A 16,121-nucleotide genomic window follows, 5' to 3' on the forward strand; every position below is an offset into this window, starting at 1 on the left:
CAGCACATGGAATTGTCGATTCCCTTATTTTATCTTTGCTTTAGATCAGTGGTTCTCAACCTGTGGGTCGCAACCCCTTTGGGAGTCGAACGATCCTTACACAGGGATCGCCTAAGACCATTGGAAAACACACATTTTCAATGGTTTTAGGAATAATTTTATGGTTGGGGGTCACCACAACATGAGGAACTGTATTAAAGGGTCGCGGCATTAGGAAGGTTGAGAACCACTGCTTTAGATATTGTGATTTTTTTCTGTATGGCCCAAAGCAGAAAATGTAGCTTCTTTGTTTCTCTGTTAAGCATATTATGATTTCATATATACATGCGTATTTGTCAGAATTCAGGCGATAGGATAAATAGAGGACTAGAGTAGTAGAGTTCAGTCTACATGCCAATTCCATAGGAAGAACTGAGAGTGTGCAAACTATCATACAAAATTCTCAATTTCAGAGGCTAACCAAAAAATGCCTATGATCATCAATATATCGCCCTACAGTGAGAGAGAAGTGCCAGATTCTCAAGATACTTTTTGAACAGTAGGAGTAACATTATATTATTGCTAATGAACTTTGGATAATTGAGAAAGGCAAAGAATATTAAAAAGTTAATAGTTTTATTGATTACAGAAAGGCCTTTGTGTAGCTCATGCCAAAGCGTGGAATGGGCTTAGGAAAATGAGAATTCCAAAACATTTTGTTGTCTGCACACGAAAACATTACCCAGAATAGGAAGTCACAGTCCAGGCAGAATATAGTGAAACAGTCTGGCTCCAGATTGGCAAACGAGAAAGGACAGGCTGCATATTCTCTCATTTATTCAACCTACATGCTGAAAATATATTGAAAGAGCTGGACTAGAAAAGTAGGTTGTTTGTAAAATTAAACACAAATAACTATTCTGATGACACTACGGTAAGTAAAAATGCAAATGTTCTGCAAGTTCCAGCAGTGGCATTCAAGAAGCACAGCAAATAAATAAAGCTAAGAATAAACAAAAAGAAGACCAAACAAATGACACCATATACCTCTCAGAATTTACAAGGAAGATATTCAAGTGGGGAATAGTTTCTGCCTTTTAGGAACAACTGCCTTTTAGGGACAACTATCATCAGTCAAGAAATACACTTCCACAACCCCCAGAAACCAGACTATTACTCATGCTTGGCCTACGATCATCATCTTTTGGGTTTGTTTTGATTATTCATGTTGAAGACTGTGGCAAACTCTACTACAGGCAAGGTGTATGCTCATTTTTCAAATTATTTCCAAAACATTCCTTCAAAAGCTGACATTTGTAAAACATCCCTGAAGGCAGGGCAAGAAATAATCTATTCCAATGAAGATTGTAACCAGATTTGCAATGAGAAAATTGTTTTAATACAAAAGTGAAAGAATCTCAAAGTGCAAATATATCCGCGTTTCCATTAGCTGAAATGGCACCAAGAGGGATGAAGGGAAGAAAGTACATTTTGTGCCTTATTTTTCTGTGCACCTTTCCAACTGTTCATGTCAAACAATTAGGCTTCCCCTTAAAATATCCTCCGCTCTCAAACAAACGAGTAGAAAATGTTACTCCAAGTAGTGTAATCTATTTCAGTCTTTCAGTGACAGAAAGAACAGAAGGACCAGCTTCCTGTTTCAGTGACACCAAGAGCTAAGGGTTGGCTCTAACTAAAATACAATTGCTTCATGGTCTCCAGACCCAAGGTGTCTTCACACACTTTCTGATAATGGAGTGAGGCCTCCTTGCTCACATCAGCAGATAAATCCACAACACGTGCAAAGGTCCTGTGGGGAATAGACGAGAAAGGGGGGGGGAAAGCAGTTGAAGTAATTATATGAACAGGCTTCTAATTTCCTCAGAAGAACTTGTGAAAGTAATTAAAACTTCAATAGCATGGCTGCTTGAACTGATTTAAATTTCATTTAGTTCAGGTTCAGGCAGTACAGTGCCTAAGGGCACCATTAAAGCCTAGATACTATAGCTAGGCTCATTTGTCTGATCTGCAAAGGTTCTTTTTATAAATAAAATTTAATTTACAAATTAAAGAGGAACGTGGCTTGATGCAAAACAAAGCATGAATTATATTAAATGCATTAGTTTCATGCTGACTTTACTATACGTAAGTCCTCTTAGCATAGGCATCATGGGGGATAGATTATTTTCCAGTAAATGGGCATTTTGTAACGTACTATGCCCACCCTGGCAACTGTTTCATGTATAGGCAAATCTGCTGTCAGCCATTTTGTGAGCATATCATCCCCTGCCAGAATTTCAAATGTGTTCCCCTGTGAAAGCATCTCATAAGGACTATGAACTGATAAGCGCACTGATGGGAGGCCATGGCTAAGCTGTGGAAGTTTAGGAGGCCAGTGGAAGGAACGCAAATGAAAGAGCCTGATTAGCTAATGACCACCACTACTCTTGGATTACTATTTACCTGAATTTGCAATTGTTTCAATCTAAATTTTCACTTCAAACAATTGAAGTGACCTTATGAAAAAGGTGTGTTTCAACAGAAACTATGAAAATAAATACATGCGGGGGAGCTACTATAATGGGAAAAGTCTAAATAGAAGCTGTCTTGTTCTTTAAACATTTCTACTCTCAATAAAAAGATGGGACTTATGAAACAAGCTATATTAGTGCCATGTGATCATCACTGCATCATTACATTCTGCAAATGAAAAATGCATAGTTTCTTCTTATGCCTTTACAAGTACCTTGGCAACTCTGCATCCAGCTTCAAAGATACTTCCTCTAGTTCCTTCATGACATTCAGTGCTTTGGCATTTTCTTCAAAGTTTTGTAGCAGAGCTTCATTCAAAACACTCTGAACCATAGCCAAGCTTTTCTGCATATCAGCTATCTCGTAAAAGTCAAAAGTTGCAGCTGTTAACTCACACAATGTAGTCAGATAACAGGTAGCCCTCAACTTATGACCACAATTGAGCCCCAAATTTCTTTTGTTAAGCGAGACATTTGTGAAGTGAGTTTTGCCCCATTTTATGACCTTTCTTGCCCCAGTTATTAAGTGAAGCACTTCAGTTGATAAGTTAGCAACCTGGTTGTTAAGTGAATCTGGCTTCCTTATTGACTCTGCTTGTCAGAAGGTCACAAAAGGTAATCACATGATCCTGGGACAATGCAACGGACATAAGTATGAACCAGTTGCCAAGCATCTGAAATTTGATCACATGATCATAAGGATGCTACAAAGGTCATGTCACTTTTTTCATTGCTGTTGTAACTTTGAACAGTCACTAAATGAACTGTTGTAAATCAAGGACTACCTGTAGTGGTGATGATAATCAAACCTGGCTGCTTAGTTTAAACAAGCTTGTGAAAGATGACTTTCTCTCTATACTGATAACAGAAATGAAATAACTTATGCATAAATAATATTTTGAAGGACTGTATGTTGTATAAACTTCTTCAAAGTTTCATGTCTCTTTTTGCAAAATTGGATTGTCAAGAGGCTCAAAACTTCTGTTAGCATGAGGTTCACTATTACCTTAGCAATAAAATATTCTAAGTCATCAGTAATAGAATTCAAGATACCCACAAATTCATACATATCTAGGGCCTATTCAAAAAATTCCCCATTTACAAAAGCATTTCCCAACAGATCGCAGTCAGCTGTTAAGGCTAATTCATGAGCCAAAGATTGGCCATTTGTTTGATAACATTATGATGACATTTTTGTACCTAGATATTGGCCCATGTCTTCTACGTAGATGTCCTTCATGGGCAATTCATGCCTAGTTGTGTCCAGGGCTGTGGCAAAGTGCTTATAGTCCTCCCTAAACTGGGCACATTGTTCAGAAACAGGTCCAAGTATTTCAAGCTGGAAAGCAAGAGGGTGGAGCAGGAAAAAAAGAGATTATGATGATTAGTCACAAGAGGCATATGATACAAGAATTGTGCGTAGTTCCCCACAATATTTTTAACAACAAACTTCACTACAACTGTATAGGTAATCTTTGACCTATGACTATTTGAAGTTATGATGCTGCTGAATGAATAGTGGTTATGCTCAGTCTCGGAGTTCTGGCTATCTGGTCCCACCCTCAGTGGTTCAATGATTGCAATTTGGGCACTTGGCAATTGGTTCACACCTAACAACCAGTTGCAGTGCCCTAAAATAATGTGATTACCATTTGCAACCTTCCCTGCTGGCTTCCCCAGAAAGTCAATAAGGAAGCCAGCAGGGAAGCTCACAAATGACTGGGGTAAGCCTTCTCCACCTCCCCCAGTTCCTTTGTGCTTCTGGCTTGCAAGCCACTTGTACACCCTCCATGACCCTCACCATGCTTCCCTTGCAACTTCCTGATCCTCTCACACATACCCTGACACATTCTGCCCAACCCCTGCCTCTCATGCACATCCTCATGCACCCTTCTTGACTAGGGCCTCTTCCACATACTTTTGCACCTTTTTTAAAAAAAAAAATCATTTTTTTCCCTCATAAACGTATCTTAAATGTACAGTTTCTTATCTAACATACATATTTTCTTTTATCTTTCATACTAATACAATCTTCATCCTAAACAATTTAAATATATTCGGGGTTGCTCTTCAACCATTTCATCTCCCTTGTTTTACAACAATCCTTCTTCTCCCTCTCCTCTCTTTCCTTTCCTTCCCTTCTTCCATTTACTTCTACTTTCTTCTTTCTTCCTCTCCTTTTCTACTTCCCCCTACTTTTGCATCTTTGTGTATCCTGCAGGGTGGATTTGATTTAAATCATGATTTAAATCACTAGTAAAAAGGCTTGATTTAAATCAACTCGATTTAAATCATAATTTTTAAAGAGCAACTGTCATCTCTGCTACTCCTTTGACTCACCAATAATCCCAGTGTTGCAGAATATACAGCCTCATGCTACATAACTAAGCTCCATTTCATGCTGAATAAACTATTTATGTATCTTAAATAGAAAACTATCTTACGATAGATTTTTACCCCAAAAGTTTTTTATTAAAATAAATCCGATAAAAATAAAAAAAAATCTGATTTAAATCAAAAAAATCTGATCTTTTTGATTTTTTAAAAAAAATCATTGATTTTTATCCACCCTGGTATCCTGCCTGACCCACTTCTCTCACACACCCTCACACCTCGCCCACCCTACCCAACCAGCTCGTTCACCCTCCCCTGCATTCCCTTGCTCTCTCCCTCACCTAGCAGCAGACATTTACCTGCCTTCCTGGGACTTGCAATTTCCTGCTGGCTTCCACACTGACTTGGTTTTGGGAAGCTGGCAGGAAGTTCCCTTGTCTAATAACCGTGGGATTCAATTAATGACGGCAATTGGGACGGCAGGGATCACACATTATGACTGCAAATATTAGTGACAGAAATTTCAGTCCCAATGGCTGTTGTTGGCTGAGGACTACTTTTAATAGCAGGGAAAAAGTACCTTGCCTATTACTTCAGCAGCAAGAACATCTCCCTACTAACTGGGTGAAGGATACTAGGTTTCGTAATAGCTATGATTATGCTATGATATGTAGTGTTTTCAATTCTCCTAAGAAAACACTTCCTGTTTAATCATTGCATTGGCTTGAAATAGTCATAGAACCAGAGGTAGAACCAAGGTCATTTAGCTGAATCTACTAGAGTGCTAGATCAATAATGTAAAATGTTACTTTAACAATCTTGACTCAACAACTTTGATGACTATTAAGTTTCTAAATGAGTATCTATGGTAAACAAGAATTCTATCTGCCAAATAGTTGTTCCATTTTTAAATAGCACCTATCACTAGGACAGATTTCCCAGTTTGATGTCTTCTACAGAAATATTAAACTTCAAACTTCCTACGGTAATTCAGTTGAGATATATCTATTATAAGACAAAACAATGGACTTTGATTAAGCCTAAGGGAGAGTACAGTATCTATAGTAACATTTGTAAAAAAAACTTGTGTTTATTTATTACATGACTAAGGGCCAGCTTAATGAAAAAAACATACTAGAATGATTGTTCATTTATCAGCATGACTAATGAAAGGATTGTGCTTGAATAGGAAAACACTTCATTCCAGTCTATCAAAGATGACCATAGCATGGCAGAGAAAATTAAAGGATCAAAATGATAAAAAGCCCAAGCACTAATTCTGATGAAGATATTATGGAATATTGTTATCTGAAGATAATATTCCAGAGATCAGAAGAAAACAATTTGACCCAGTGTCTCCCATTTAAATAAGAAGTAAAATGGTAAAAATTAGATAAAAATGTATTAAAAATTGCTGATCCTAAGTATAAAAAATGGATAATTCAATTCTTCATTCTTCTGCCATTGTTCAACTTTCTCTTCTACAACACCCCTAACATCTTAGCAGTTTTTTAATCTCAACAGGTAAGAAGCATGACTGGTAAATAGTTCTTACACCTGCATTTTGGATTACATTCCTATACACTCTGCTATTTCAATTATTTTTAACACTAATTAGGGACAAAATTTAGGATTATACATCTAATGTACTGTATTTTTGCTAATGTGAAATGCCTGAAAGAGTATTGGGAAGGAAGACCAAACCATCCAAAAAAGATGATTGATTCAGAGATATGCATATATTCTGGACATTAGGATCTAGAGATTAATAAAATTTGCTTAGGGCAAATTGTCCATATTGATAAAGTAGGATGGGAATTGAAATTTGGCACATCTGGAGGCTTCCAGACAAAAATTTGGTCTTTTGTCAAAAATGTGTTTTATTCAAGTTTTATCTACTGGTTCACATTTAGCTTTCAGAAACAAAGCAGAACATACTTGTTCCACCTTTTGCCTGGTATCCTGCATTTATTTCAAACCTGGGCAAAACATTTGAAATAACATTTCTTTTTCATCTCTTTTAACTGTTATTTGTAAAACTGGGTTCCCTGTTGATATATTTTACAATGTATTTTATTACTATTACTTTCTGTAATAAGGTATGTGGATTTCCATTTCTTCTGCAAATAAACAATTTCCATATCTTTTGTGCAAAGGTAGTTTATAAACACAATTACTGACTGCATCTGCTTGTGCGCATACCACAACTCAGCTTGCTTACAAAAGCCAAACACTATCAGACCAGAGTTCTGAAGAGATACCTATACCATTTTTTTCTCTTCTCACATTTGGAGATCAGCATAGCCCCAGATTATTAAAAATCAATCCTATTCTTCAACTATTCCTAGTCATTTTTTTTTTTTGCTTCTGCTCTCTTTTCTTACGAGTCTATTTCTTAGTTTTGTTCTAGATTTAATCTGCACAGGTGGTGCTTGCTTCCCATTTAAAGTCCAGTTGTTCAGCAACCAAACTTAGAACAATATTGAATGAGTAATGGTTATAACCAGTCCATGTAGTTATGGCAGTCACAGCATCCCATGGTCACATGATTGTGATCTGCAACTTTCCCAGCTGGCTTCTGACAAGCAAAATCAATGGGGAAGCCAGCAAGAAGTCATAGCTCGTAGTCAGGTGAGGCTCTTGCTTAATGACAGCAACCAGAACTGTTAATGCTAAACAGTGCAATCAATTTATTTGTCAACTTATGACATGTCACTTAATGACAGAATTTCTGGTGCCAATTAGCTTTGGTAAGCTAGGTTACCTATATATTTTAATGGGGGTGTAGCAATTTAGCTATTACCAAGTTAGTAAAAGCCCTCAAAAATAATGGGGAAAAAAATCTAAATGAATTGACAGACATCCAGAATAGAAAAAAGGGAAGATGCCTGTATCCATTATGCCTGAAGTACAATGCAACAACAATGTATTATCCATCCATTTATAGAAAAATCATTTAATTAGGAATGCCTTATATACTTTCCAAATCCAAGCTTTCCTTAGGAAGCTATTGGTAGATATTTGGTAGATACTTTACATTAATTTTGGTGTTTTCAATCTATTCCACATATATTTTGTAAAACTAAGCAAACCTGTCTCTCTAGGGCTTCAGAGAGCTCAGTCTCTTTCTTCAGATGCTGCAATTTATGCTTCTTTTCATGTGCATTCTTCTGTAGTTTCTCCACTTCCTCACAGAGCACTAATAAGTTTCTTTCAGCTTTCCCCTCCAGAAGGACAAGGTTTTTCTCCATCTGTTACAATAGAGCATCTCTAGGTTCAAAACTATTTCAAGATGTTTCCAAAGGTGTTTAATTTTTCTTTAAAGACATCTTGTATTTGTGCAGTTGAGCTATTACCTTTTTTTTTTAATTGAAAAAGTTTTACAAACAACAATTTTTCCCCCATTTCCCCCCCATCCCTCCCTAACCCCCCCAAACCCTCCCTCCCCATGACTTCCCCAAGGTGAAATCCATCCACATTGTTTTATATCATACTTTACCACCCCTCTATTCTCCTCCCTGTGCACTATAAATTTCTACATCACAATAAGCTATTTTGCCCCCTATAAACTATACATTTCTACACAACATTTAGCTAAAAACTATCTGGTACTTCCTGGTTTGGTATTTATTTGAGCTATTACCTTTATGGAGGCATAAGTTAACAGCAGCATCTGAGAGTCCAGCATCCCAATCAGATCATCTGAATCAGAGCATGTCTAATAAAGAAACAAATGTATTGTTTGAAGTGGGAAGTAGACCAAAAAGTAGTCACACAAGCAGGACTGTGACTATTTTCCAATAGCTCCAGAGAAAGCAACTCAGATTAACCCATGGTAGATATGCCATTACTGACTTTTCAGAAATAGGAAGATTATGAAAAAAAAGTTTTAGCCCAAGAATCCAATTGTTTCTCTTATGCTCCTTTACTGCTGTATCACCTAATGTAGTGTACAATTGCCCACTCTGGGTGCAGATATCCCCCCCTCAAAATTTGAAGGTTTTCTTGTTAGAGATGAATAATAATCATCCTTGCAGTTAATGAGATGGTAAAAATATCACAATTTAATGGCAGAGTACATGTCTTGTATGCAAAGCAGCATTTATCGTATTTTTCGGAGTATAAGACGCAGCTTAGTTTTTGGAGAGGAAAATAGGAAAAAAAAATCTGCCTACCAGGTATTCATCTGGCTAGCATCCTTAGTCTGATCAGCTTCAGCACATTAGTTTGCTGCAGGGTGGATTGAGTTGAAATTGATTGAAATTGAGTTGATTTAAATCACAATTCAAATCATGATTTAAATCACTAGTAAAAAGGCTTGATTTAAATCAACTCGATTTAAATCATAATTTTTAAAGAGCAACTGTCATCTTTGCTATTCCTTTGACCCACTGTTGACTCAGCGATAGTCCCAGTGCTGCAGAATATACAGCCTCAAGCTACATAACTAACCTCCATTTCATGCTGAATTTATTTATTTATTTATTTATTTTTCATATTTGTATACCGCCCTACTCCCGAAGGACTCAGGGCGGTGAACAGCCATAATAAATACAAATACATATAGAAGTTAAAAACTATTAAGAAACAGATTAAGTAATTTAGGCTCAAAGATTAAAAAAAAAATAAATTATTTAGAATAAACTAAATTATTTATGTATCTTAAATAGAAAACTATTTTACGATAGATTTTTACCCCAAAACTTTTTTTATTAAAATAAATTCGATTTAAATAAAAAAAAATCCGATTTAAATAAAAAAAAATCCGATTTAAATTAAAAAAAATCTGATTTTTTTAAAAAAATCATTGATTTTTATCCATCCTGGTTTGCTGACTTTGACCATGCGCACACGCTTTTTATCCCCTACTTGGAGATAAAAAACAGCTTCTAAAGCACAGCTGAGAGGGAGCAGCAATCAGAAAAGCAGTGCCTTGTTAGGGCTGAAAAAAAGCTTTGAAAAAGCTACATTTGGAGTATAAGACACACCCAAATTTTCAGCGTCTTTTAGGGGGGGGAAAGTGTGTTTTATACTCTGAAAAATACGGTATATAATCCCTGGCATCTTTAGATGAGGCTTATCTCATCTCTAAATCTGAATCTGAAGAGTTTCTGCCAGTCAGGTAACATGATGCTATATGCTGGATTAAATACTCATTTTATTTGACAAAGGGAAAAAAGAATTTTATGCACCTAGTTTGTTTGGCTCAGTTTTAACTCCATAGCTGGGTCTCTTTCCTTCTGTTCTTGCAGGCATGCTCACCAGTACAGAGAATGCTGGTGTATTTTATTTATTTATATTCCACCTTTATTATTATTATTGTTATTGTTGTTATTGTTTATAACTCATAGATAATACTCTCACCTTTGGTTGCCCTACAAAAATATATGAAGTACTTTGTTTGTCATAGCAAATCTGTACAGTCTCTAAGCATATAACCTGAAATATGACATTGAACTTTTAAGTTTTATTAAAATTAAATTTTATTAAAATTTAGATTTGTTTCCAGGAGTCGAAGCAACAGTACTTAAAATATTTAGAGATATAAAATTCACAAAGCATAGTGAATGTGACTTACGTGTCATTTTAATCAATATAGATATTGCAGTAACCATATTATTTTAAAAAGTTTAATACAGTTCTCTTTTTTCAATATTCACCAGAGGTTTAAATACTTGACCACTGTTAATATGGCCTAGTTGAGGCACACCAAAGGCCTATTCAGCCTTGTAAGTACATATCCCACAGCAGACAATTCTGGGAAGACTATCATAACAAATAGCCCCTGGCAGCCTCTATTAATTTCACACTTCCCCTTTTATTTATTAGATTCATGGGTTGCTCCATCATGATTTTGGGCAGTATACAATACAAAACAATGTAAATTGGTGACAGAGAACTCAGAAAGGAAAGAACACCCCGCTCCCCCCAAAAAAACCTCCATCACCAACAGAATCCAAGAAACCAATTATCCCATAACAAGTCTGCCATCTACTCTAGCCCAAGGCCTGGAGAAAAGCCAAGTTTAAGAGCTCATTTAAATAAAATCAGGGTGGAGACCACTGATTTGACACTCTGGAATGTCATTCCAGAGTGGCAGGTGCCGTTAAAGAGAAGGCCTGCTTCCTGGGTCCTATTATATATCACCATTTCATTAAGAGAACCCAAAGCATATAGAAATTATGGAAGATCAATAGTCACATAATCTCATGATGTGCCATGTTATAGGTAACAACCAGTACCTTGGCTTACAAGTACTAGTAACCAGTGTAGCTAACAAAACAGAGATATTACAATAGGGATATTGTGGCATGAACATAATTGCCCATGCTGCTGTTTTCTGGTTTCCCAAACAGTCTTCAAGGCAGCTGCCATACAAAGCCCACTACGATAGTCCAAATCCAGCGAAGCAGCTAGGTTAGTGGCCAATATAATTTACTTCAGCAATATTTCTCCTCATGAATTATGCTGAATAAATTCCTCACGTAGCACCAAGTAACGGAAGGAGTCTCTAGAAAGAAGGCCAATGTGAAATGTCTGCCATTATCATGAACACAGTGGAAATGTGATATAAAGGCAATAGGCTAGCATATGACAGCTCAGTCCCAGGAAAGAATTAATCTGATTAGGGTATCAAGAGCTGCCATCTCAGTAAAATTACTCATTCAAGGTTCACTTTTTAGCCAACAATGAAGTTGCTTTACTTACCGAGACCTTCTTTTTTTGGGAAAAGCCTTTTATATTGAGCTTTGAAACTGGTGTCTTATAGTGGCTTTTTTCTGAAAGTAAAAAAGGCAATCAAAGACAGTTGGATAAAGGAATGAGGTCAATTAACTGTGTCCTAATATTTGTCAGCTACTTACTGAGAGAGTATGGGTACAAAATTTTGCTGTAAAAAAGTTGAAGGCAAGAATGACCTATACTAAACTGCTTCTTTGGCATTTTAACAACATAGAGAGAATTCTAAGCACTTATATTCCATTCTGTATCTTGATTTTAAAAAATAGGAGCCATCAAGTCTTTTCTCAGAAAGCAGGAAGATGGAGATACAAATAAAGAATATGAACTGGATTCCATATTGCCAAAAGTCAAAACTCAGGGATGCAAAGTCATGTTAGATATTATACCAGCAGTGCCTTGGAATGGCTAAATAAGAAAAGCAAATATTAATTGAACTAAACAACTAATTTAGATTTGTTCTACACATTCTGTTTAAAGAATCTTGGTGTTACATTAATATGTAATCTTGAGTGTCTACAATTCAATTTAAAAATAGCTTTTGTATAATTTTTGGAATAAAAGCATAAGCCTATTTTACAGCAACTAAACTTACATTCAAGTATACAACTCAAGCATGCACATACCATTAATAGCTGAAACCTCCAGTTCAGGTCGAGTACTCTCATGGCTATCCAGAAAGGTTGACTGTAATATACTAGGTGTAACTTCTGCAGAAAAAGGGGTGAAGAAGAGGTTTTTCCTTTGGAATTCTGATTAATTAGGCCAAGGTAAGAAACCTATGTTTGACTAAATAATGGAACTGACTCGAAGAAAGTTGGGGGTCATATTCCAGCAGTGGAATGATTCAAGTAGACATTGACACCCTGGCCTATCCCCATATTCTATCTCTCAGGCACACATATCCATTAGTATCTGATTTAAAAGGGATTAGACTATTTTAAAGCCTACTGCTATTAAAGTATAAATTTCAAGGAGGGAGGGAAGCTCAGGTGAGAAGGGATTATATATGTTTTCTATTAGCACCGTCCATTTAAAAAAATCCTGGAATTAAGCTTTAAAAGAAGTTCCATTGAAATGCTGACATAGAAAGGGTGATGTTTCAAGTAAGGATTGCAGAATTAGTATTCCCCTCTAAAAACCACCATATGTTGCAATGAAGTTTTAGATTAGCTACTACTGCCCACAATCAAAACTGATCTAAATCCTAGAAGGCAAGTACTTCCTCAGAGAACTATGCTGAACTATTTTGGCATCTGACACCTCCAGGGGACTGCTGAGTATACATTTCATATACATGACAATAGTTCAAGTCAATCAATCTAATGAAATTCACAAAGACACTTTTAAGTCAGAGATGCATAACGTTTTGCACTAAGATAGCCACATTTGGCCATTACAAAGGTTACCAGCTCCAAGCTCCCAAAAAGTTAGTAAGACCAGGACTGTACCAATTTGATTTAGAATAATTGAAAAGTATATCATGGAAAATAATCTTTTTCCAATTCATTACACAATATGTTATAATTTGGCAGCAACTCCTAGGAACTTATATCTATGGGTGGAAGACCACAGGGTAACTAAATGTTCTTCAGATTGTTTTTCTGTAGCTACCTGGATTCTACAAAGTGCCTACTGTGGACATTTGGTAATAAATGCAGGGAAGACTTCTAGATTGTGTAAAGCAAAATCTTACCTATTGAGGTCTTGAATTTCTGAACAGACAGTCTCTTTGGAGAGCCAACATTTTCTAGACCTTTTGCAAAGGACAAATTTGAAGTACCCTGCCAGTTAAATACATACATGTTGAAACTAAACAATTCAGTCTTATTTGATTGCTAGTTTGGGGGTAAACAGTTATTTTTATATTTCAGGTGGTTATCAAAACAAATCCAAGTCTTGTACTACTATCCTAATCCTTTTATAATAGGAAATCATAATATGTAATTATATAATATAATTATAAGAAGAAGAAATAATAGGAAAATACATTGATATAGAGGGCCTTTTCCTGATAGTTTTCAGTTTGATGGGCTTAACATTCCTTATCTTTTTGTTATAAGAAATGTAGCAGTGATACAATTGCATTAATTCTTTGTATGTATAAAGCAAAAGATTCCTCATAATTTTTTTGCATTCCTGAACAGTTTTCCCTAAATGTTGCCTCTCTGAAATAGTCATTTATTTTCTCTCTGTATTATTTATGAATTCTCTGACATTTTCTGTTGTATACAAATTAAAACATGAAACAGTTTGTTCCTGCAGGCTCACAGACTCGACAATAAAAGATTTGCATTTGTTTACCCAGAAAACAATGATAAATCTGAAATTAAAATTAAAAAATAGCCCTTGAAACCTACAGAACATTAGTCAGATAAAAGCTGCCTTAAAATAAAGAAAGTAGCAAGTTGAAATTTTCATTTTAAAAAATTAGAAGATAGGCCAGAAACCAAAGTACCGTATTTTCCGGCATATAAAACGACTTTTTAACACATGAAAATCTTCTCAAAAGTCGGGGGTCGTCTTATACGCCAGGTGTCGTTCTCCTGTAACCAGGCAGACCAGCCTGAAAGGCTCTGACGAGCCTTAAATGGCTCTGGCAATCCAAGCTCTGACGATCTGCTAATCAGGCAGCGCAGCTGGGATCGCCAGAGCCATGGAGAAGGAAAAAAATTTTCCCCCTCCAGCTTGCTTACCTTAGCTGTTTGCCTTGCTTCGCTTGCCTGAATCCATTCCATCAGCAAGAAACTCCCTGCCTGCAATCAAGCTTTTACATTGTGGGTGAGCCAGTTGATGTTTTTTAATTTTTATTTGGTGTGCGTTGGAAGAGGGGTAGTCCTATACGGCGAGTATAGCCCAAACCCTATATTTTAACAGGAAAATTCAGGGGTCGTCTTATACGCCCAGTCGTTTTATACACCGGAAAATACAGTAACTCTCCTCCTCAAACATGCAGCCCGTGGGCCGGATGCATCACGCACTGGCCATGCCCATGCCAGTTTAGCGAAGGGGAAAAAAGTTGCGATACGTCACGTGATGCCATTACGACACGAGTTTGAGACTCCTGTCCTATACTGTAGTACCAGAAAGCCATAAAACAGGATTTTTCATGCCAGCTGGAGAATTTGGGGTGTTGAAGTCCACATATCTCAAAGTTGCCAAATTTTTAAAAATCACTGCTATAGTCTACGGAGATTCTCAATCATCCACATCATGGTTGTCCCAAAGATGCTTTTTTTCAAGAGGCAACTGGACTTTCTGGTTGTTGTTTTTTTCTTGACATAGAGAAAACTCCAGCCTTAGTGACTGGCTAAAAGAATGCAAATGACCAGCTGTCTGCAAGAAGTATAAATCCTTCCATTCCCCACCATCCAGTCAGAGCTGAAGAAGCTTCTTGGATAAGAAGTGAAACCTCTTCAAAGAAAAACAACAAAGTCCAGTTGCCTCTTGAAAAAAAAGCACCTTTGCTATGGAGCCGTGATGGCAAACCTATGGCACACGTGCCAGAGGTGGCCCGCAGAGCCCTCTTTGTGGGGAGGCGCACCACTGCCAGCTGCTCTTCCGGGTTCCATCATGCACATGCGCACAAGCCAGCTGGTCTGTGTGCCAGAACTCGGAAGAGAGCAGCTGGCTGGCACGGATGCGCACGATGCAACCCGGAAGAACAGCTAGCCACCACGCGCATGCACACTGGCCAGCTGCTCTTCCGGGTTCTGGCACTCCGGACATGCACATGCTCGTTTCGGCACTCGGTGCCAAAAAGTTTAGCCATCAGTGCTATAGAGGATATGTTTCTAATGCAGACTCACCTTTCCACCTGTTTTTTTATCATACTGCAGGTAACGAGATGGCACAATTCTTCCCCCTGGCAGAGGAAAAAAGTGGAAAGAGAACCCATGAGATAAATGTTGCATTTGTACCATTACTATCCATGAGAAAAGAAACTTTTCCAGAGACTTTGGAACTCCTTATGGGAACAATGTTGAGACCAAGCACTCGACTCCACAGAACGACTCCTGTGCAAAGCTCCGATATTAAATCTCCGACAGCTTTGTGCAGCGGATCGGCTGCTGGTTACGGACCATGAAATCTACTCTCCAAATGCCATTATTCACCTCTCTGTTTCGGTCGGGCACCCGTCTCCATCTCAGTCGTTCCAGGCTCCCTAGAAAGACAAATGAACTCGGGTGACAGGGAAATCAAAACCCAAACCATCCACCGCTGCCATCCAGCCTTCTCTCCGCTCTCTTACCTGCCGAGCGGCGCCTTTCCCGCCATTTCCGCCGAACAAACGCGCGGCTTTCCCCACCCATCAAAACAAATAAGCCCCAGCGCATGCGCCCTGGAGCCCAGTTGGAAGGGATCGCCTGAGCCACCCGAAAAGCGGAAGCAGGGAAACTAGAGCGTCCCCCTTTCAGGGAGGGCCTCGGGTTCATTCATTTCTCTTGTCACTTCATTTCGCAGCGGAAAATCCTCACTTCCGGCTTACTCAACTTGTCGATCGGTCGGCCAGGCTTGACGCATGCGCAGAGCACTGCT

General features: G+C 37.7%; 1 protein-coding gene across 2 annotated transcripts; it reads right to left on the reverse strand.

Annotated features, from left to right (window-relative positions):
* Window positions 1-1,380: 1,380 nt before the first annotated feature.
* Window positions 1,381-15,908, reverse strand: HAUS8 (HAUS augmin like complex subunit 8). Of its 2 annotated transcripts, XM_070931751.1 has the most exons (11): window positions 15,835-15,908; window positions 15,698-15,747; window positions 15,392-15,447; window positions 13,279-13,366; window positions 12,209-12,292; window positions 11,553-11,623; window positions 8,488-8,562; window positions 7,937-8,095; window positions 3,711-3,849; window positions 2,726-2,867; window positions 1,381-1,789 (listed from the first exon to the last, which is right to left on the reverse strand). In XM_070931751.1, the coding sequence occupies exons 1-11, from the start codon at window positions 15,858-15,860 to the stop codon at window positions 1,669-1,671; spliced, it is 1,011 nt and encodes a 336-aa protein (XP_070787852.1). In that variant the 5' UTR covers window positions 15,861-15,908; the 3' UTR covers window positions 1,381-1,668. The 2 variants fall into 2 exon arrangements, with proteins under 2 accessions (XP_070787852.1, XP_070787851.1); XM_070931750.1 differs by lacking the exon at window positions 15,835-15,908 and having other exon boundaries at window positions 15,698-15,814.
* Window positions 15,909-16,121: the final 213 nt, after the last annotated feature.

This window comes from Pituophis catenifer, unplaced genomic scaffold, assembly GCF_029215685.1.
Source record: "Pituophis catenifer annectens isolate HBS135680 unplaced genomic scaffold, rPitCat1.0.hap2 SCAF_1, whole genome shotgun sequence".
Classification (NCBI taxonomy): Eukaryota; Metazoa; Chordata; class Lepidosauria; order Squamata; family Colubridae; genus Pituophis; species Pituophis catenifer.

Coding starts and splice junctions, on each gene's coding strand:
- HAUS8 (XM_070931750.1), bottom strand. CDS start 15,797: ATGGTTTGGGTTTTGATTTCCCTGTCACCCGAGTTCATTTGTCTTTCT. Junction 8,563..11,552: donor CCCAAAAAAAGAAGGTCTCG/GTAAGTAAAGCA, acceptor TTTCTTTATTAG/ACATGCTCTGATTCAGATGA. Junction 3,850..7,936: donor CTGAAGCCCTAGAGAGACAG/GTTTGCTTAGTT, acceptor CTTGCTTTCCAG/CTTGAAATACTTGGACCTGT.